Below are 24,494 nucleotides of genomic sequence, written 5' to 3'. Positions count from 1 at the left end.
TGTGTGTCCTTTGTTCGATTCTGTTGTTTGAAACATCAATTAGTTAGGCTTTACTCATAATAATCATCATCACTATGCATCATCCAAATAAAAAAAATGTTATCCGTCTTGTTTGTTAGCAATGATTTAATGACATTGAATTCTGTTGCTAAGAAAAGAAAATTCCTCTTTTATTTTAATCAAGGCTCATTTTTAAGGATTGTGTTTGTGTTTTTGCTCAGATAGATAGATAGATAGATAGATAGATAGATAGATAGATAGATAGATAGATAGATAGATAGATAGATAGATAGATAGATAGATAGATAGATAGATAGATAGATAGATAGATAGATAGATAGATAGATAGATAGATAATGTATTGATCCCAAATGAAATTGTTCTGTTTATTTTCACTGTGTTTTGCAGGCAAATAAACATTTGTACTACTGTGGTCAGTAAAGTTGGAGCCTATTGTAAAATGCAAATAATGAACGTAAACACAAACCTCTTCCATCCTCGTCTCTTGAATACTAGGCTAATATGTCTCCTCTCCTTTTCTCATATCGCCGTAGGAACCACTTGACGGAGGAAGTAAGTTTCCCACACGGACGCATTTCACTGAACACACCCCGGTGTCATCATACGATGCTAGCTTTTAGCTTATTTTACGTAAGCTCTGTCAGGTAATTTATCGGGCAATTTAAGTTCTGCCTTTGCCGCTCACCTGAGTGGGTGTTTTGCTTTTGAAAGGACGTGTCCAGCTGCTTGTGAGCTTCCTTTAAAGCAGCTTAATCGTTTGCTGCTCTGTGCAAATCAATAGCCTACGTGCTAACAACAGTGACAGCAACAAACTTACATGCGCCTGCCGAACTGTCATTTCAGGTGGCATCGGAAAAACGGATTACTGACAGGTAAGACTGATTTTTCAACACCTGTGGCACTTTGACCCTCTTTTAATAGCATGCTGAGGACACATAGGGCAGCGTGCCATGACCACATTGTCAGTCGTATCAGACATGTAACAGCCGTAGTCAATGTTTGATTTCGAAGCAAAGTAGAAAGAAATTCCTGATTATTTGATATCTCACGTGGCACACTTACATGACTTATAGCCTATGATGTGAAACTGTCCTTCTTACCTGCTCATTACAGTACACTCAGTTAACATACAGTACATTAATATAATGAATACATAATATAGTGTATACATTTATCTTGGCATATGCTGTGTTGAAAACTGGCACTTGCTTGTTGCTCGAACCACACACACACACACACACACACACACACACACACGCACACACGCACACACCGAAATAGAAAATGTCATATTTTTATAAAGTGTACAGATCACTGTGAATGTCCCACAAAAGTCAAAAATATATTGTAGCTAATACTGCCATATTTTCATATTTAAAGAAAAATGTACAGCACAGATAACTCAATTGCACAGATGTTTCAGCTATGCCTCATTTGATGTGCAATAGTCAATAATTAGTTATTCAGTTCATTTCCAACATGTGTATCAAGTTGCTCCCTTTGGTAAGACCGGAGAACTTAAAGCATTTAGAGCTTCAAATAAACAAAAACAAACCATGTCTTACAGTACCCATCAAATATAAGTATTTAAAGGTTAAAGGTGCTGCAGTTAGTTTACTAAACATAGTTCCGCTACATATAATTCTTGGTATTGCATAATTCTATCATCAGAACTAAATTATTTTGAGGAACCTCGAACCAAACGTAAGACTAGAATATGTTTGTTAACCAAACGGTGAGCCCTGCTGCTGTAAACAACAACAGTGAAACAGTAACTTTTCAGGAAGCTTTCTAACTTCACACAGTGTTCCAGGGATCACATTTTTCGTGTGAGGAACGTTTGTTTATTCAGTTATGAGAATATACCTTAGAAAATGTTAACTTCTCTGACACACCCAAATTAACATAGTGCACCAACACAATCGTACATACATCTGAGTTGTGATACTTCGTTATTGTATATTATAAACTTTTTAAGTTTATTAATCCATCTGTTTGTCCTTTCTCTAAGCCATCCCCAGCAGACATCATGGAGTTCCAGGCTGTGTTGATGGCGGCCGGTGGGGGTTCTCGTATGACTGATCTGACATACAGCACCCCCAAACCCATGCTGCCTGTTGGGAACAAGCCCCTCATGTGGTACCCTCTGAACCTGCTGGAGAGGGTGGGCTTTGAAGGTAAGGTGCTCAATATTTCCTTTTAGTATTTCTATTAGAACAAGGATGAAGACATCTCATACCCCTATCAACGCTCTCAAGGATTAACAACATAAAATATAGCTGAAATATACATTTTGGAAATGCAATGTTCTTATAGCTTGGTCTGATACATTACAACATCCTTGTTAGAACTTCATATTAAGGGGATCTGATGGAATAGGCAGCATTTCTATATTCCTTCATCCGTACTGTATGTCGGTAGCCTGGCTCCGCCCGCCTACCTACTTCCGCTCAATTTTCATTTCACTTCAGTAGTCAGTCTGGGGCTGGGGTGTATTAGTGGGATCCTGCTCGTCCAGATTTTTGGATGTCCAATCAGCGAACAGAGCGAGTGGCTGAGAACGATGATGTCAAAGTCGCGCACCAGTTTCAGTTGAATGCTGCGTTCCTTTATACTCAGAACTCAGAAATGTCCAACTTGGTAGTTCCGAGTTCCGACCTGTCTGTGTTCCAGTGCATCTGCTCGGGAAAGTATGGACGCCTACAACCTTTCTCATCCAAATAATTAAACGTTAGGCTCTAGCAAGTTACCGTTGCCAGGTACCGGTAGATCTATAGACTACAATATGTATATACATTTCCGAGTTCCCTGTACAACTGGAACGCACGGTCAGAAGCCGGCTCACGACATACGTCACGACCAACGTTATGCGATTGGTTGGCTGATCCAGAGTGGCACTGGGCAGATTCAATTGTTTTAAACTTTAACAGACACCCGCCTCCAAGTGAGTGAACGTTTGCCAATAGGGCAGTTCCAGACCTTCTGTACAAATGAAATGAAGTACGATGGTCTGGTTGGACCAGGCTCGTATGTCGGTAGCAGTGGAGGAAAGTGTTATAGGAGTGGACTGGCATTCTTGGTTGGTTTCCAAATAAAATGTACAGAAGCGAATATTCAGCCAGTACTTCTTCTGGTTTAAGTTTATTTTTATGACCGTAACTGTTTTTCACTATACACACATAACAATAAAATGACTGGCCCATGTAAAAACGGATGTCCGTTAAATTGCAATTTTTACAGAGCAAAATAATTGTTGCCTAGATACTTCCTTACCGAAAATGGACAGGATGACAGTGAATATTGAACAAATTATTGTATATTGACCAGGTTCACCAAATAAATTAAGTCCAACTTTGATACAAAAAGAGAAAAAAATGCAGTTGACGTTTACTGTGGCCCTTTTTTTGTCCAAGTGAGAGGGTAAATTGATAAATTGCAGAATGTAATGTTGCAGGTAGGTCACATTTCCAGTGCTGGCCTGTGCAGCAGTTTGTGACCAGCTATACATAGACTCAAAAATCTGGAGTTATTAATGGGATTTGAAATGTAGTTAGGAGTATGTTATAAAACGTACCAAAATAAAAACGTATTGACTTACTTTAAAATGTGGTGCATCTTCTTGGAAGCTGTAATACTTTTTTAACAAGAGGAAATTGTAATTCTTTCACCAGTAGTTAGGCTGCTTGCTACCTAGAAAACAGGCCAGTACTGCTCCCAGCAACATGGGCTTCCTCCTTTTTAAAATGCATAAAACATATTACGTTTACAATTGAGCTTGTCAAAAAGCCATCAGCTGTTGTCAGGTGTGCATTTCCTGTCTTGATTCACAGTCCAGGTTTTTTGCCTGTTGTGCTGCTGCTTGCGTTAGCTCCAAAACCTCTTGGCTTATAAAGGGATTGCTTGCAGTATGCGTGTTCTTGCCAGTAAACAGAGCTGTTTGTTATAAAAGCCTGTAGTTCCTGACTAGCCTAAATAAAAAGTAGCTTTCTATACATAATCATCCTGTGTGGCCAGTAGTTTACTGTGTGCAGCCAGCTAGCCAAAGCCCTGCAATTAGGTTTTACTAGGCTGACACAGCTAGAGCGAACAAATGCCCGGTAGAAAGCATTTTATACAGACAAGGCTAATTAAAGCAGACGGACACTGAAATGTCCTAGATTCATAAAGTGGTCTATTAATGTTATTACCAACTTTATAAAAAGCAGAGCAGTTAGCCTGATTTAAGGTTAGGACTAGGAGGATGCGATGCATCTTAGTCAAATAGGCATCTTATGTGCACCTTTTCTTGGATATTCTTTTGTATTGTTCTTTGCAGAGAAGGAAACACCAACATGGTGTTGGAAAAGTAGAACATTAGCAAGAAAGAGATTGTTTAAACTTTAAAATAAAAATTGAGAAATCCAGCTATGCCTTATTGTGAATGATTTCTACCATACATTCCTTTGAACTGTGTTTTCAGAGGTGATAGTGATCACCACTAAAGAGGTCTACAAGATGATGAGCTCAGACCCAATGAAGTTGGACGTGAAGATGAAGCTGGACGTGGTCTGCATCCCAGAGGATGGAGACATGGGCACCGCAGACGCTCTCAGACACATCCAGCAGAAGATCAAGGTGTGTGTGTTTCTGTGTATTGATCTTTAACTGTGATGTAGCCACGGCCACACCAGTCAAAATGACATTCTCTCCAACAGCCCAATATTAGTTTTTGAATGGTTTCCTTTAACCCACGAATATCCTGATGTCCAGAGTAATGTGTTTTAGGCCACAATCTAAATACAAAATAGTTCCAGTGTTATTAATTCATCTTTGTTGACTCAAGATAACATGGTCAAGTTGTATAATGAAAGCTGCAACAAAGGAGTTTTGCTTCATTATGTGCTGGGAGCCCAAAATACAGACTCACCAATACCAACAGCCGATGTCCGTTAGACAGAGATTTTGAAATGAGAGAGCTGTCGTCTTGTGTTATGTCAACCCCCTACAAAAACAATGCTAGTAAGGTTGGAGTTAGAGTAGAAAAACGACAAATATTGAGGGGGAGTTGTAGGTGGATGTTGTGTGTACTGCTGGGTGACCACTGATCCATGTCTTTCCCCTCCCCACGAATGGTCAATGCTGCCGAAGTGCCTCATTTCACCTTTTCATAAATACACACACACACACACACACACACACACACACACACACACACACACACACACACACACACACACACACACACACACACACACACACACACACACACACACACACACACACACACACACACACACACACACACACACACACACACACACACACACACACACACACACACACACACACACACACACACACACACACACACACACACACACACACACACACACACACACACACACACACACACACACACACACACACACACACACACACACACACACACACACACACACACACACACACACACACACACACACACACACACACACACACACACACACACACACACACACACACACACACATTTATACATGCTATCCATGACCCTCAACCCCAGTTCCAGACCCCCTCTGTATCCTGCCTGCTGATCCCTCCCTCCATCACATTCTCTCTAAACAGATGAGGTCAGGTATAAGACTCTAACTCCCTGTGCTGCCAGTTTGCCCAGTGCACCATTTATTTTCATCCTGTAGTCACGCACATCTGTGCAACATTTGTGTTGGGTATGTCAGGGTTTATGCTGTCCCTCTGTATATGCCAGGGTTCTGACTTACCTCCTGTGACCATGAACGCATTTGCTTGTTGAGATTTGTTAAGTTAAGAACCGTTTCATAGAACTATGCCTTTGTTCGTTCTTTGACTATTAATGATTGCATGTTTGTCCCTTAGTGAAAGGCAGCTTCTGGTTGGTTCATGTAGTCGTCAATCTAGCCTCCAGTCAGACCAGGCCCTCCCCACTTTCTGTCCAGTGGTCTCACTAGGCTATACATCATGCACCATAGTAATATAAAAGGAATATCAAGAAAAGTAAACTACACAGAATGTACACCTAACTGTGATGTTATGGAGAAGGAACAATGAATTCAACTTACCCAATCTTCAATGAAGTCAGGCCTACAGATGCATGTTTTCCATTTAATAATCTCTTTGGGAATGAATTTATCATGACTCATTCACTATGCAAGCTTTTCTGGGTATTTTCATACTCTTCTCATGCTCTTAAGAGTGTTCTACCCTTTCTTCTTACTAAAACAGACATACCTTACCAAAACTGGTAGCATTGGATCACAGGTAAGATCCCTGGTTATTCCAAGAAGAGAGAAAAAATAAATACATTTAATTTTTCAATTCAGAAACGTGCTTCCAGACACCTTCTCTGCTTGGGGCGTATCACATCAAACGTCTTCTGAAGACATAAGTGTCCTGCGGCTGCAGCTTATTACATTCTTCACAGCAAACACAAGTCGGCTTTGCTTTTGAAATAAGATTTATCAAGAGACTTAAAATGCAGAATTTGTTGTGACAAGTGAGTTTAATGTTTTTTTTTTCCTCTGGCATTTGAATGGGTCCGTACAGATTCTTATTTTTGTCTTGGCTCAAGATTTTTTTTAATAGATGAAAAGTATAACCCCTCCCCACACACACACCCCCACACACACAGACACACTTAAACAGGACTAGCTCCAGCATGCTCCCATTGAGAATAGTCGGGTCCCTAATCCTTTGAGCAGCCAGCTAGATTAGAGGCATTGAGTTACACACACTCACCCACTGGAGGGTGATGAGTGAAGAACTGTAACCATGGCCCGCCAAGTCCCAGCACAGAAATCACTCAAACTGTCAAACTGATGCATGAGTACAGTATAGACTGACACACTCATCTCTTTACACAAACACCCTCCCATGAGGGGGGATTTGGTGTAACCTATCAAACAAAATACTTTCAGGAATCAGTGTACAGTCTTGTGTGAGCGGAGCAGGTCATTCCTCATGATTATTGAAAAGGGAGATTACAAGCAGCATATTTTATTTTGTTCACTCTTCAAACAGTGAGGTAACAACAAAAGTGAAGTGATATGCCTGATTATTACTTAGGTCTTTCGCAATAAGCCAAACTAGTGAAAGGAGTACTTACCGTGCACATTTTTGCTTTGTGTGTTTAAAGTCTTTGACATTTTTTATTATCATCCGGGCTTAATCACCAGGCAGAAATGAGTGCATGTAGGCTAAAAAGCACTGTATATACATTGGAGTTGCCGATTCAAAGGTTCACCTGTGGTCTACATATGTAAGTCACCTTGTAAGGCTCCAGACAAAAGGTGAAGAGAGAGATAATAATGAGAGATGGAGCCCAGTCTTTTCATTTGAGAGGGACTCAGCAAACAGACTTAGATGAGACTTGCTTTTTTTCATTTCTTTACATATTTTAACCATCTTTCCACCCACATTTATTTAGTCTTCCTTTGACATGCATTAGTTCAAATGTAATATTCTAAAGGACGCTACCGTTTCATTTTCACGTTGAAAGTTGCCCATATTACTTTTAGGTCAAGGGCCACATTACAAAAAGTTTAATCCAATTGTCTGGTGAAAAAATTGTCAAAATGTCTAGCTTCATCAAACCTACAGCTATGTGTATGCCCTTGTCATAGAAGTGAGTAATTCATGTATATTCTGAGCTGTATAAATGTAAATATGGGGCAAAAGGCTCTCCTATGTATGGAGCCAAGGGATTGCTGAAAGACAGTGGTCATAATGCAAAGGATCAGATTGTGGTTGAAATTTCCCTTTTCCACTGTGTGGTATTTACCAGAAACATTCAAAAGTTAGGAAACATGAGATTCAATAGATGATATTGACTCGTCCTCGGGAATGGCCGCCATCTTGGAACATGGTGTTCAGTTTTCATGACACATCCAGCACAGCCTGTACAGACACATTCATTCTCATACTGAGAATACCAACGGAGAATTCAGTTCTCTTAAATGTTCAGACTGACCACTGCATTTGTTTTTAGCGGGGCATTTCATAAGAGACCAATGTGAACTGATAATTAGGGAGCATTTTGCCACAGATTTATATTTAAAGTGGTTAGAGCAGCTGACATTATTCGCCTGTATAGACCAGACAACCTGAACGATTAGAAGAAAACAACACCAAGCTGCATACAAGGTGCAGACTTGTGCTTTGATTCACAGTGGGAATAACAGTACTAATCTTTGTTTGTTGATTTTTTTGATGTGATTAAAACAAAATGTAGGTGACAGTATTGCACACCAACAAATCCTTAAGGGAGAAAATGGGAATACAACAATGGTCGCCACTAAAACAAAGTTTCCAAATATTGTTAAAGTAGGTCAAGGTTGTGTAAGGAGTACGATTGAATTATTGTCAGCTATCACTCGTGTGTGTGTGTTTGTGCACACTGTGTGTGCATCAGTGTGTGTGGTCCTGACCCGTCCAGAGATTTTGGCTGTTGAAAGGCCAAAGTGTCTCTGCCTCTCCAGCTGACTCCACTCTGCTGTCGCCTGTGTGTGTGTGTGTGTGTGTGTGTGTGTGTGTGTGTGTGTGTGTGTGTGTGCTCTGTTTCTGGACATGTGTGTGTGTGTGAGATCATCTGGCCCGTGTGTGCTGTGATAGAGGGAGAAGAGAGTTTAAAGGTCTCGGAGTCTCAGTGTCAGTCGATGTCCCGCAGATACCCCCAGCTTTGCCGCGGCAGCTTCCTGTCGCCAGGTCCGGGTTATGCTGGGGAGTTACTTCTAGGTCAACAACACCACCCTTGACCCCACTGACATAAGCCCTCGCTATACACACACACACACACACACACACACACACACACACACACACACACACACACACACACACACACACACACACACACACACACACACATATATATTAGGCTTTTCAACATTCAACCACATTAAGTGAATTCTTTTTTATCTTCTGTAGTTTTTTAAAGCTCTATTTTTACTCGCGTATACTCTTAACTAATGCAAATCTGACCCACAATAATATATTTTATTTCCAATGTCATTGTTGACACATACAAATTTAGACAGGCAGAAAAGACAGAACAAATGTAGTTCTGCAGTGTGCTGTGCATTCATTAAAGTATATTTTGGTGTATGCAGCAGTTAGGTTTAGCCAACATTTGGTTGACGGCTGGCAGAAGTTGACTGGCATCGCCTCCCGTTATATTCCTTTTCTCTTACAGTCTGTCCTGCATCCCTCCATCAATCCTTTACGTTTTCACACTTCTAGCGTTCTTTTCATTCTCCTTCTGTGTGTAGGGTAAAGATGTCTCTGTCATTAGAGCGGCTGGTGCTAATGGTGGGATTAGTTCTTATGCTGACAGCCTTCATCACCGGACAGACACATGGATACCGCACACACACACGCACACGCACGCACCCACATGTAGGCAGCACACATATGAAACATGCAGACATGTAACATCAGTGGAGGCCAGTTAAAATGACTGATGTCGGTTGTGTGCTCCCTGTCGCTGGTGGGCAGAGTAAGCGATATCTCCGTGGAATTCTCAAGGTGTGTATTGATTTCCAGTTTAAAACCTACAAGGTTGACATATTATTACATTTCAGGACTGTTGAAATGGGCTTCAGTTTTAGTTTATGATGTAAACAATCTCCGGAGAGTGTCATTTTCGTGTCATTGGGATATTAAAGCAGTGCTGTTTTTGGAGCAAAGGAAGGGGGTCGAAGCCAGACGGCTAGTCTGTAGCGTGTGGTTCTGGGTAAAGTTATGTGTATGTGACCTTGTGTCAGTTTCTGCCAGGAGAATAATAGCAAAAAGGGACCACCTGGCTTGAAAAAAGTATATTTGATATAAAGGTGGCATTGATCTATTCTACCCACTTATTTTCTAGAGATATGAATGCTCATTTTTTTAAGTTATGCACATTTTCAAATATCGGAATTGGATCAGCTGAGAAAAAAACAGGCACATTCATGCAAAAAAATAAACGAAGCAGGATTTATTACTCGCAGTCATCAGAGTTTAGGTCACTTTAACACAGGCCCGATTATATTAAAGTGTGTGTGTGTAGGGGGGTCTGGCTTATATACAAGCAGCACTAAACATGGAAGAGCTCCCTGTTGATGAAGAACAGTTTTTTCCTTATCCTCCTCCCTCTGTCTTTACTTGACTCTATATTTTTTATCTCAAAATCCTGCTCAGTGAGCCAATCTATGCTGTGAATATTGAAAATAATATAATCCAAACCCTCATGTCCTGCGGTGTTTATGTGGAGCATTGTCATCACGTATATTGATGTATAGTGAGTTTTCCATGCATGCCAAGATGACCGTCGTGAGTAAGCAAACCTCACTTTCTAAACCTAACCCCCCCACCCCCCTTCAAACTGTATTTCATGCAGGTTCATGCAGTCGTGTGCAGGGGTGACATTGGAAATGTCTTTAAAATCACAACAGGTGGTCAGGTTTTGTTCCAAAATAGAGTAGAAGCCAAGGTACCTCTTACTGAAGCCCTGTTATGGTCATTTAGTCATATGTTACTATTATAATATACAGTGAAATGAAAAGGCTGGTTTGGGAAGCCTGGCTTTACGTTACTCTCTTTGTCTTTCCAAACCTCCCTCTCCTCAGACGGACATCCTGGTGGTGAGTTGTGACCTGATAACAGACGTGGCGCTACATGAGGTGGTGGATCTGTTCAGGGCCCACAATGCAACACTCGCCATGCTAATGAGCAAAGCCCACGAATTCACAGAGACGGTCCCTGGCCAGAAGGGCAAGAAAAAGACAGGTAACTCAGAAACAATAATCACATGAGATGAGACTGCATAAATATTACCATGACATGATTCTGATTCGTGATTGGTTTGTTTGGTTTGGATTTTTTTTTTTTAATCAATTGATCCCAGTTAGCTCTTAATGCATCCACAAATATTACATGAAACTGACTTCCCATGCAATCAAGTTATAGAAAAGTGTAGACATTTGTCAAAAGTGTCACTTCGTGTTAGCGTCTATTATTTGGTGTTGCATTAAATGTTGTTTTTCTTTTTCTCAGCTGAGCAGAGAGACTTTGTGGGAGTGGATCAGTCCGGGAAGAGGCTGCTGTTCATGGCCAATGAGGCCGATCTGGAGGACGGCCTGTCGATTAGGAAGTCTATCATGAGGAAGTAGGTCATTTGAAAAGCCTGAAAGGGTTCATCTGAATAAAAAAACAAACATATTTTGTCTCTTAAAAGTCCAGGTTGCAAAGCATCAATCTCTTAAGATATCTCCCTCCACCTTAACACAATGGACATGATTGAAGTTCCTTTTGTGGTGCTCACAGCATTGAAAAATCATAAAGAAAATGTTTAATTTAAAGAGACTATTGTCATATATATTTTTTTTTACTGCTGATAAATACGCTCAAAAGCTTGTAGTTAGGCTTAGTAGAGCAGATGTTTTGGTTTCTAATCAGAGTAAGTGTGTGTGTTTAGGCCGAAGGTTCCTGTGGCGGGTGAGTAGGGGTTTTGTTACAGGAAGAGCACTTTAGGTAGGTTTTCGATTCTAAGCCCTAAAATCTATGTATGTGTGAGAGCGGGTGTTTTGGGAGCTCGTAAATACTTCACGGAGCCAAAGCCACTGTAAATTCTAGCCAATAAGAGAGAGCAGCCGGAGCAGCTGCTTGCATGTTTCCCTGCACAGTGAAATCTTCAGCCACACACACACACACACACACACACAGATATAGTATACATAATATACACACACATTCTTCTCGCACACAGAAAGGCTCATATGAACAGACACGGGAACACGTGACACGACTGACATTGATGGACAGAAAACCCTGCACTTTATCACAATGTTATGGAAACATGAGCCGACACAGCTCAACCTTTTATGGGCTTACATTGAAAGACTTGTACCATTTTAAAACTCTGATCATTTGTACACACACATCACATGGAATGTATAAAAATAATCCCTCGACATACAGTAAGATAACAGAATACATTTCTTGAGTCAGATGTGTCTAACAGGCCTCTAGATAGTTATACTAGATCTGGTTTGCACATTATCCAATATTATTATTAAATCTTATATAATCCTTTGCACAAAATACAAGTTTGAATTATAATATTTTTTAACCTCAGCACGGTGCTCTTCACAAGGCATCTCATGAATCCACGCTTCCAGCATGAACATGCTACATATTATGTTTGACCGTCTCAGTTGAAAGTCTTTCCCACATCTCTGGAGAGTTAATTGTCCCTCTTCACCTGAGATTCTCAGCCATCTCTCCATTATTCTGTTAATTCTCTCCATACAACAATTCATCCATTCTTTCATCCTTCCATCCTTGTTCAACCTCCGCCCCATGTCATTTTTTCTCTCTCCTATCTTTTCTCTCCCTACGGTTTCCACATGGTTGAGGTGTGTTGAGCTCGAGACATTATGCACATGTGAGATTGTTTGACCTGGAAATGGCTTTAAACAGTGTGAAAGGACTCCAGCAGAGCTTCCCCTCGTACATTACAGCTCCACCTGTCAAGAGTACAGGCCTGTAGTTGATGATAGTTCAGATCACCAGAAGGATTCACACATAACATAGACATGGGCCGGTATGATATTCTTACGGTACCACAACCTTAAGCAAAATGGCCGCGGTTTCACAGTATCACGGTATTGCGATTACAGCTCTCAACTGTGTTAATTTGAAATGTCTGGGTAAAAAAAAATATATATATTTCCCGTCTGAACGTAATTTTTTTTTTTTCAGCAAAATATAGAATATTCTGAACATTAATAAACTTGTTTGATAACAATAATTAAATTATTCTAAACAAAGTTGAAATAAAAGCAATCCTTTTTAAGTGAGCAGCTAAACAATGTTTTTAGAGACATGCTCACATATCTACATATTTCTCTTCTAGTAAAAGTGGTTATGATGCAGTAACATTAATACACTTGAATGTTAACATCCTGTGTGTTCTATTACCTTAGAACGGACCTTCATATCGTGATATACCTTGAAATAGGTTATCGTCCGATGCCTATTCAAACTGAACCATTGAGATCAATGTCATTTAGTTACATTAAAAAAAAATTGTATTGAAGTTCATGCCGTTATAACACATTTTAAAAAACAGCCAAGCCTTTTTCAGAAAAATATCTTAACTGCAGTGACCTTTAGAATAAATTGGACCAGGAATTGTGTACGCATCTGTTAGCAATGATAGCACAAGACGGAGTGGCTTATACCCAATCAACATAAATACCACATATGCTACGTATTCCAAATATTAAATAACTTTCGTTGCAGTGAGTGCAACAAGGGGGCAGGATTACATTGATGAAATAACACATTTGAGAAACGTCAGCAAGTATATTTTTAACAGGTTGACTGCATAACTTCTGATTACTATCGATGTGCTTTACCCCGTGCCAAATGTAGGAAGTGCCATTGCTATAAGCTGCTAATGTTTATAATATGGACTGGAAGCTACTTTATTCGTTTTATGACTTTGTTTTCTTGCTGACTCTTTATAGTATTTTGAAATGTCGGAACCTCTGAATCATTTGGCAGGCTTGAGAAGCTTAAATCTAGTGCCGGGCCGGCATACATCTCAGTCTGCTTTTCATTTCCCTTTTTGAGGAGTCTATCAATTTTGGTACCTCAACTTAAAGTTGAGGCTAATTATTCAATTAGCGGAATCATCGTTTGGTGGAAGATTAATGAAACTATTTTGATGATTCATTGTCATTCATCAAGCAATCATGGGACACACACTTTCAACTTGAAAGATTTGATGCTTTTCTGTTTTCTCAGGGAAACTGCTTTTTTTCTCTTTTTACTATTTCTGACTTTATAATTAACATATTGTAAGGTTTGCACATACCGAATATGCAGGTTTTGCCAGTCATCACTACAACATCAGTGCCATGCACGTTTTTAAGAAATCATATTATAGACTAGCATGGTATTAAAGCTATAGTGTGTAACTTTTTCATATAAACAAATGTCGTTTACATTCTTACTTCATGTAGATGCAGCAACAGTGTTTGTGTAATTACTAAGAATTCCTCATGGGGCCAACATAAGTTACACACTATAACTTTAAGGGAATCACACACATTTTATTTCGGAGGCAATAGTTGAATGTCCTAAGCCCTTCAGCCCTGTTGGCTCTGTAGTGGAAACCTGACTAATGAGGGTATTAACAGTCAATCTGCCGCGTCTGAGTCATTGGCCGCTGTGGAGTTTAAGTTCTAACTAAATAAGACACTATACTGTGCGTGTTTGTGTGTGTGTGTTTGAGAGCGAGAGAGATGTGACTCCTCTCTCCCACTGAGGACTTTAGAGGTACTTTAATAGTCAGCCATTAATCCAAAGGTTGAGTCATCCTTGCCTGCAGAGGCACTAAATTCCTGCTCCCCTCGACACCAAGCTCTACAGCACTCGCAGCAACTAGAAATCTCTTGTTGGCGCCTTTTGGGAAAAGCAAGATGTTTACCCATTAAATATGTTTGTAGTTGGATTCTGCACAAAGCATTAACTAATAAAGTAGCATCATGTGGCCAGTCCTTAGTTAATTTTTGTATTGGAAGGACTAGAGTCCTTTATAAAATATTGAATAACAAAATCTTGGCTCCAAATAGTCAGTGTTAATATTTTCCTGGTTTAAAAATTCAGATTTAAACAGGTGTTCTTTTGGACAGACAAGTTGGTTTAGGATTGAGGATGATTGAAAATTGAACTTTTTTTAATAAAAACCTAATGTGTATAACCTCGTAATAATATTAATAATAATAAATATATAGCCGCTTAACAAAATATGCAGTGTGCCAGTATGGTCAGTGTGGTTGTTTTCCTGTGCGTAACTCAATGATTTTGGAGAAAATCTAGTCTTTTTTTGGCATATGAATTGATTAGGTCATTTGATTGACTGAGATCATGTCTAATTACCCTCTGAGTTTCCTTCCACTTTGTCCAAACCACTCTCTAAATAGATTGCTGCACCTGTACTTTATTATTCCTAACTGCCCTCTTACATGTGACGAATCAATCAGGTCCCTAGTCCTTTGACATCATAACAACTGCCTGTGGTAGAGTGTCAAATCAAACCATTTTTGCTATTGCTTTAACATTCTCTGCATCCAAAACTCATAGTGATAATTAGGGCTAAGCGATATGGCCAAAAGTGTTATATTATAATATCCATAGAAATCAAGATAAATCGTTAGTTCTTTCAAGTTTGAAAAACTTTTCTTATGTGTTACTGTCACTTATTTCGCTGGTATTTTTTTAATAAAAATGTATCTAGTATCTATATTAATAAGGCGAGGAGATGTGTCAAGATCTGTGGGGGAAGGGAAAAATCTCAGAATTTTAAAATTTTTAGGAAAAATAGAGACGAGCAGCCCAGTCATGACTGAAGTCACTTTAAAGGTGGTATTGACCAGCTGGATTTATATCATCAGTGGCTGTGGTCAGACTCGCTGTCCCTAAACCCTTTCCCTCACCATGCTGCTTTAGACTTTTAGGGCACCTGTTCCTACATTTGCTCTCTCTCTCTCTCTCTCTCTCTCTCTCTCTCTCTCTCTCTGTCTTTCTGACTCTCTCTCTCTCTCCCTCTCTCTCTCTCTTGCCCACCTGCGGGTGTCAAAGAGTGATGTCACATGCTGGGTGTTCTCATAAATTCTACTTCAGGCACATGACACACACACACACACACACACACACACACACACTCTCTGGTGTTGCACACCTGGGAAATGTTGTATGAATAAATACATTTAGCAAACACCCACAGAGCGAGTCTGTGTGTGCACGCACATGTGTTTTTATGCTTTTGAATAAAATACCTTAACACAGACGGACACACACACACACATAGTTTGATTTATTGCTTTCAGCATCTGGTTGTAAAATATGTGTGACCAAGCAATCCTCCCGAGTCACCCTAGTTATAGTGTAAGCCTGGTGAATACAGGAAAGGAGAGATGAATGGAGGAGAGAAGAGAAAGCTGGAAATGGGGAAAGGAAATTAGTGGAGGGGAGGTAAGACCAAGTAATGCTGGATAGCTGGCTAGCTCAGTAGGTAAAACCACTGAGTTTGGTTAAGAAAAACCAGGGTTCAGTTCTAGGTCAGGGTGGGGCAATTCCTGTGAGGGCCCTTAGGCGAGACTCTTTATGCTAAATTGTTGTTAGTATAAAAGCGTATGATAAATGACACATAATGTAATAAAGCCAAAAATACTCAACAAATTCAGGTACAATGTGTGTCATAATCATTCAAGCCCATGACAGTAACAATATCATATGCTGTGTCATTGCAGATATTTATTTTATTTGACATTATTTGTTCATTTGTTTTAATATAATAATAATATATAATTTAATATAAAATGTAAATGTAAAAACAGTGGTACGGTCCTTTTCAGGAACGTTGCGCCCTACAGTTTTTATGATGTAATGATTGAAAGTGCAGAGAAAGAGGAGGACAGGTAGTCAGCGAGGATGAAGGGGTGAGGGCAGATCTGTTTATTGAAACCTGGAGGACAAAATGGCTTTCTTTGACTCTCGCTTCGTAAATGTCACATGCCAAACTCGGCCCACTGTGTGTGTGTGTCTGTGCACGAGTAGATGTGTGAATGAGTGAATGCATGGGTGGTCAACATAAACCAGCTCTGTGGGGCCACATCTTCGGTAGCTGACAGAGGACAATAGACAGATGTCACTTTTCTCTGCCTCTCATATAAACCCCATGGCCATGTCTGGTTTCCATCAAATGTAACCGTCCTGTGTGCAAAGCGGAGGTAAATAAAAAGGGGGTTTCAGTAAATGAGAAGCAAACATAAAAACAGCAGGTGATTTAAAAAAAAGTATCAAAGCAAGTTATACCAGGCAGGGTTAAGCTGTATGTCACAAAAAAGGGTGCGTGCATATTCTGCTGGATTGTTTCAGCCTTTTATGTGTTAAAAAAGCCAGAGGTGATTCCTTTCTTAATGCTGTGCAGGCTTTTGCAAACCAAGCTAACCTAATGAATATGTACAAAGTCCATTTTGATGAAAATGTTCCGCCCTTGACTGTTCGTGTGGCTCTGTCTGTTTCTCCCATTGTACCTGCAGACATCCCAGGATGCACATCAACACAGGCCTTGTGGACGCTCACCTCTACTGTCTGAAGAAAGCTGTGGTGGACTTTCTTGTTGACAACAAGTGAGTTCTTCACTTATATATGACAAAGAATACAGGAATTAACATATACACGTTTCATCCTTGAACTTGAATCTATTGAAAACAAGCACTGTATCTGCAGTGTGAGGGTAAAAAGAGCATGCAGAAACTTGGACATAAACCCACACAGTCTAACAGACATTCAGATGTTGCAGCTTAATCTGTAGCAAGTGTTCAACATGGGTTACATGTTGTGTTGGGCTTTGAAAGGTCCTGTTAGCAGGGTATTCTAGCGAGGTGTTAATTTGTTTTACTATGTGCCACTGAGGCAGGCTGTTAGGCCTTTAGCCTCTCAAGTGAAGCGGTGTCACACAAGGAGCCTGCTGTAGCCGCCCAGGCAATGGATCCAGACTTTGAATGTTAGACTGAAAATCAAAGGATCTAAATAATTTCGACTTGAATTAATATGTTTTTCACTTCAAATTGGTGTTAGTAATGACATAATGTCAGAACACTTATTGATTTAGTACAATCCACAAAAGGCCTCATGGTTTGACGGAAGTATGAACGTCAATGAAGAAATTGCAAAATAAAATGCATTAGTTATTTCTCCTCAGAGAATGGTTAAGGTAGCCAAGCGGTAACAGCGCTTGCAATCGATTGTAATGTTGCTGTTTCGATTCCAGCTGGCGACCTTTGTTGCATGTCACTCCCCTCACTCTCTCCCAAATGTTTCCTATATACAGTATGCTTAACTATCCATTAAAGGTGAAGTCAGCGATTCTATAAAATAACATCTGTTGCCAAAATCACTTTTTCTTGGAATATCTCCTCACGACTCGCTACCTGTCCGTATTGGGTGTGGGCTGTGAAAAAAATATGGAGATAATACACAGCCTAAGCTGTGTAAATGGGTATGTAAACAAGAGGTATATAAACAAAGGGAGGCCATCGTACCTAGCAACATGCCGGTTTACACAGCCTAGGCGTTGTATTACAGTTTTTTTCGATTGCTAAACCACAGTGGGCACAACTGGAGCGACATGTGCAAAACTCTAACAACACTTTGCACAGCAGCAGTTCATGTGGACCAAACTCTAGACATTTTTCATTGCTTAAACACAATTTTCAAAACTCTACACACTTATCTCATGGCTAAACCATAACCTGCATAACACTGTGGATTTCAAGCACTTTGTCCAAGTGCTAACACACTGCTGTCACAACTGTAAACCACACATTCAAAACAGAATGGATTTCAGCCTGGTGCATTTCAGACACTGTGGATTGCAATTTCAACTGAAACACTAAGAAGGTGATTGTTTTAGACTTTGTAGGGAACATAGCCTATATACAGTATATAGGGAAAGCTCAAAAATACTTTTTGGGGGAAATGGACCAAGGAAGTCTGGTTGGTGGAGGGAGAAGAGTAGCAGTGAGAGTGTGGATGTGTGGAGGAAGACCTAGAAGATATGGAGCTGTAATTTCTGATGAAATACAGTAAGGGCTACACTGATAGATCCTATTGTGAATCATGGTAGAGGTCTCTTATTAAGAGAGGCAGGGCTGGGGGTGCAACCCAACCTGAAGAATCTTAAATTGCATCTGTAATACAAATTTTACAGCAAACAAAACAGGTGAGAGTTGCATCCTTACAGTAAATGACAACATTACAGGAATTGATTTCTGTATTACAATTAGAGTATTTACACAGATAAATACTACATTTATTTATTATTTATTGATAGGTTTTATATAGCGCTTTATTGCCTAGGCACTCAAAGACGCTTTACATTTCCTGGTTCAATTCGTTCACACTCAGTCATACCGGTGGTGGTAAACTACGAGAGTAGCCACAGCTGCCCTGGGGCAGACTGACGGAAGCGTGGCTGCCATTCAGCGCCAACGGCCCCTCCGACCACCACCTCAAACATACAGCAATCATACACATTCACACAGGGCAAGGTGGGTGAAGTGTCTTGCCCAAGGACACAACAACCATGACACAGGTGGCCGGGTGGGGATTGAACCGCCAACCCTTGGATCGTTGGCCAACCCGCTTAACCACCTGAGCCACAGTCGCCCCACATTTGGAAATCTATTGAAGCAAACTTCTGATTTCCATTTCTTTTTGTTTACCTAAAAAACTGGTATGTTATAAAATAAACATTTCCATGTGAAAGAATTTCACTCTTTCCTCAAAGAAAATATTACGTAATTTTTGTGAAGTTCTGAGTGACAGTGTGTGTTATCTCAATGAGGATTGTTCATAGTGTTTGCTGCACTGAGACTATTTTGCAGGTGATCTGTTCAGCTCAGGTGACTTTTGGTAGTGCAGACTGTAGTTAGAGTTTTGCACATTGAACTCAACTTGTGCCCACTGTGGGTTAGCAATCGGGGAAAAAAAACTATATGTTGCAAATCGAGTTATTCACTGATCTTGACAAAAGGTGATTTTTGACAAAAAGCATTCTCCAGAATTGCTTACTCTAACTCTAAAGGTGAAATGCCCCCCCCCCCCCCCCCCCACACACACACACAAAATACAAACAATATACTGTACTCTCTTGAATGAATGAATGAATCACTTCGTTCCACCAGCAGATGTTTATTTTCATTAAAAATCAACGTCAGAAGAATATTAGAGACGTTGACAAGATTGTCCTCATAGTATTAAGAATATAAGTTTGAACTTGGTTTTGGTTAAAGGCTTTAAACAGCTTCATGGGCATCATGATAGCCAGGAAAGGAAAGGAAAACAAAGACAAGGGAGTTTGTGGTAAGAATGAAAATATACCCATCAGAGCTGCTTGTCATCACATAAAATACGAATTCAGAAACTAAAGCTTGCTGCCCATGTAGCCAACTGATGAGATTTAACTGATATTGCAGACAGCACATATGTAGAATGAATATGTATGCATTTACATACAGATCTTTCCAGGTCTTTTATCATCATGATTATTTGTCAGAAGATGTCTTTAACCTCGCCATTTCTAAATTATTATTATTATTATAAGTTTTGGCAAACTGTGCACACTGGTAGAGGAGGTCCGGGGTAGAAGCACATTAAAATATCAAGCATGTTTGATAACGACAGGACTAGATCCAGATGCATTCCAGACAAGGTCGCGAGCTTCTAGGAGCAGCGTGGCGCCAAGCATCTCAAAACAGGGTGGCGATGAGACTTTTGCTGACATGTGTATTTTGAATTTGTTTTGGAAATGGTCCCATTTTGAAAAGTGGGCGCTTGGATTGTGTAAATCTGTCGTTAACCAGTTTTAAAATGTTAGCAGCTTTTAAATGGAGTGTGTCCTCACCATACTCTTTTTATGTTGAAATGAGTCCAAAGCAAAGCCAACAAACACAAAAACCCGTCTTTTCACCCTCGCTGAATATTTTTTGTTTAAGGCCAGCGCTGCACTTGAACATATCAGTTTGCCAAACAGATGTAGATATAAATCTTACGTCATTACATCACTAATGCATCCTTTTTACCGCCACCATATATCATCTCTCTCTTGTTAGATGACTCATTTCTTTCTTCAGCTCTTTTCTTGGACTTTCTTTTTGAAAAGCTCCTCTCTCGCTCTCTCTTCCTTTTCTTTTCCATGAGAGAAATTGACAGAGTAACTGTTGTTTTTTTTCTCCTGTCATTCACATGGAAATTCTAATCTCCCTTTTTAAAAGAAAAATAAAGGGAGCAAGTTGGGGGGGGGGGGGGGGGGGGGGATTGGCGAACCATTGAGGAACCGCACAGTGCAAAGAGGAAGAAGAAGAAATGAAGATGGGGAAGGTTGGTTTACACAGGGAGCGACACGAAAGCACATTCTAGCTTCATCTGATTTGTTCTGAAAGTCCTCAAAAGAGCCCGATGTCATAAAATAAAAGATGTAACAATTATATTAAATCATAACACATCATTCACTGCATTTTTTCATTCCATTAGATACTTTTTGTTTGTTTTGGCTTTACTAACAATCTATTTATTCAATTGCAATAATTATACATAGGCCTAATTTAGTGATTACATCCAGTAATTGTACACATTTTATACATTTTAAGTGAATCTGATGCAGTCAAATCACCCTCTTAATTATATCATTACCTAGATTTACTGTGCGAACTTGAACTGGATAAACAAACAGATGATCTATTTATATGTTAAATGATTTCTGTTTATTCAGGGTAAAGTAGAGTCTGTTTCTGGCACAACTTTGTCCTTCTCCTCTCTCTTTCTATTGATATAGAATCAGATGTTAAAGTCACATTAAATGTGTTAACCAATCTGAGCTGTCTTTTCTATGTTTGGGATACACAGTTGTTCATTGAGTATTTCACAGTTGAGGGTTCTCCACCAAGGGACGATTTGGGAAACATACCATTATTTACATTAAAAAAAAAGGATAATTATTGTAAATACTTATGATGACTGTTTTGAGATGCTTAACATCTGTAGCATGTTGAAATAATTCCTGTCTTTGTGTTGTAGGTCCATCTCATCAATCCGTGGCGAGTTGGTGCCATATTTGGTGCGGAAGCAGTTTTCCAAAACAACTAACAGTCCCAAAACCAAAGAGGATTCAGAGGATCAGAACCAGAAAAAGAATGACGGCTCCACAAACCACGGTCAGTGTTTGCACACAACAACAACAACAACTGAGCCTAACACATAAAAATCAAATGGGGAAAAACAAAGTTTAATTGTTCCTCGTAACAAATTGACAAAAAAAAACAAAGGACAACATGACGTTACAAGACCCTTAAAATCCATCAAAAACAACATGTTTGTATCATCACTTTAAAGGTGCACTAAGTAACTTTGGTTTTGTCAGAGGAGTGTACGTTTTCTAATGTATATACTTATAACTGAATAAACAAACATTCCTCACAGGATAAATGGATCCCTGGATCCCTGGAACACTGTTTGAAGTTAGAAAGCTTCCTGAAAAGTTACTGTTTCACGGTTGTTGTTTACAGCAGCAGGGTCCACACTTTTCTTTACAAACATATTCTAGTCTTATGTGTGGTTCCAGTTTCCTCAAAATACATTTCTTTTTGATTTATGATGGTAGAATTATTCATACTAACAATTGCATGTGGAGGAGAAAATATGTTTTGTAGACTATCCACAGGCACTGCAAATGTAAACAAATCCTCCTCCTCTGAAACTGCATAGTGCACCTCTGACTTTTTTCTCTTCCTTTTATCCAGAGCTCGTCATCTCATCACGAGACGAGCCTCTGCTCCAGCAGGCCCAGGAGCGCTCCTGTTGGAACGACCACCGCGGGGACATGAGCGAGGCTTACCACGGAGGAAAGCTCCGCTGCTATGTTCACATCATGGACCAGGGCCTTTGCTACCGCGTCAACACTTTAGCTGCTTACATCGAAGCAAACAGACTGGTGAGTCTGACGTGACGTTAGAATACACATGTCTTGTTCAAAACTGTCTGCATGTCTCTTATTTCTCTTATCCCTTTCACTCTTGTTGATGTCACTGTTTATACACTCACAGGCCACTGTATTAGGTACGTCTGTTCAATTGCTTATAAAAACAAATAGCTAATCAGCCAATCACATGGCAGAAAATCAATGCATTTAGGCATGTAGACGTGGTCAACACAACGTGCTGAAGTCAAACCGAGCATCACAATGGGGAAGAAAGGGGGTTTAGGTGACTTTGAACGTGACATGGTTGATGGTGCATGGCAGGGTGAATCCATACTTCCAAATTCTGAACCTGCCATTTGAATGTCGTAACTGAAATGGAGACTCATCAGACCAGGCATGATGTTTCCAATCTTCTATTGTCCAATTTTGGTGAGCCTGTGTGAATTGTAGCCTCAGTTTCCTGTTCTTAGCTGACAGGAGTGGCACCCGGTGGGGTCTTCTGTTGCTGTAGCCCATCTGCTTCAAGGTTGGTTTTGTTGTGCGTTCAGAGATGGTATTCTGCATACCATCGTTTTAACAAGTGTTTATTTATTGTTTATTTATTTATTGTTTATTGTTTGTTGGATCCCCATTAGTTGTCACCATTGTGACAACTATTCTTCCTGGGGTCCCTAAAAAGCAAAACAATTCAGTTACTTTGAGTTAACAGTATTTGAGTTACTGTTGCCTTTCTATCATTTGGAACCAGTCTGCCCATCCTTCTCTGACCTCTGATTTCATTTCAACCAGGCATTTCGTCCACACAAGTGCTGCTCACTGGATATTTTTACTTTTTCAGGCCATTCTCTGTAAACCCTAGAGATGGATGTGCATAACAATCCCAGTAGATCAGCAGTTTCTGAAATACTCAGACCACCCTCAACATTTCAATGTTCAAAGTAACTTAAAACCCCTTTCTTCCCCATTCTGTTGTTCTGTTTTAACTTCAATCAGTTGTCCTGTCCAGGTCTACATGTCTAAATACATTGAGTTTCTGCCATGTGATTTGCTGATAAGTTATATGTGTTAAGAAGAAATTGAACTGCTGTACCTAATAAAGTGTCAGGTGAGTCTATATTACATATAATGCAGCTTATATTTGGCTAGTTTTTTGCCTTTTGTAATCTTGTGTCTCCCTCTCTTCTGTCTTCTCCCTATAAGGCACCAAAGCTGTTTGAGGAACAGGCAGTCCACCCGACAGCTGTCATTTCTGAGAGATGTCAGGTAAGTCTAATGTAGTGCAAGTGTTATCTGGCAGTCCACAAGTTGGATTCATATTTCTTCATAATTCTGTTATCTTACATTTCTCTCCTAATTAGTAAGTTTGCACTAATTGTCCTGTATCACAGCTGTTTCACTATTCTCCCTCCATGTCTAATTTGCACTCTTATCATTACAGAAGAGCCCTGTGTACTTACACCGAGTAATGCTAACAGCTTGTGTGTGTGTGTGTGTGTGTGTGTGTGTGTGTGCGTGTGCGTGTGTGTTGACTCTGCCCTCAGATGGGATCAGACAGTATGATCGGTGCACTGTGCCAGGTAGCAGATAAGACCTCTATCAAGAGGTCCACCATAGGGAACTCCACCACAGTCAAAGAGAAAGTTAAAGTCACCAACTCCATCATCATGCACGGGGTTACCATCGAGGAGGGGTGAGAACACTCTCTCACACACATACACACATGCATGCACTTGATGATATACCTTTTGAAGTTCTCTTGCAACCACATTGATTTAGACTTGGAAAAAAGTTCACCAGGCTTCAAGGCATGTTTATGAATGAATGTTCACGTCAGCTTTTGTTTGGCGTTTGGTTAATGCATACACACACCGTCTGAGAAAACTGGGATTTATTAAACAAAGATTTCAAATTAAAATGAGTGGTCTTATGT

At 40.0% G+C, this 24,494-nt stretch overlaps 1 protein-coding gene across 1 annotated transcript; it reads left to right on the top strand.

Moving 5' to 3' along the window:
• Positions 1 to 621: 621 nt before the first annotated feature.
• On the top strand, positions 622 to 24,258 carry eif2b3 (eukaryotic translation initiation factor 2B, subunit 3 gamma; the record flags this gene model as incomplete). The annotated part of the gene is made up of 10 exons (XM_080034447.1): positions 622 to 893; positions 2,033 to 2,198; positions 4,481 to 4,635; positions 10,638 to 10,797; positions 11,065 to 11,176; positions 17,124 to 17,213; positions 21,664 to 21,800; positions 22,386 to 22,576; positions 23,765 to 23,827; positions 24,106 to 24,258. Exons 2-10 carry the CDS (start codon positions 2,051 to 2,053, stop codon positions 24,256 to 24,258), a joined length of 1,209 nt encoding a protein of 402 aa, XP_079890573.1. The 5' UTR covers positions 622 to 893; positions 2,033 to 2,050.
• Between the last annotated feature and the right edge of the window lie 236 nt (positions 24,259 to 24,494).

The sequence above is a fragment of the Ammodytes marinus genome, assembly GCF_949987685.1.
Source record: "Ammodytes marinus genome assembly, chromosome: 9".
In the NCBI taxonomy this organism is placed as follows: domain Eukaryota; kingdom Metazoa; phylum Chordata; class Actinopteri; order Uranoscopiformes; family Ammodytidae; genus Ammodytes; species Ammodytes marinus.
Note: the sequence above shows the minus strand (reverse complement) of the source record. Positions and strands in the feature narration are given on the sequence as shown.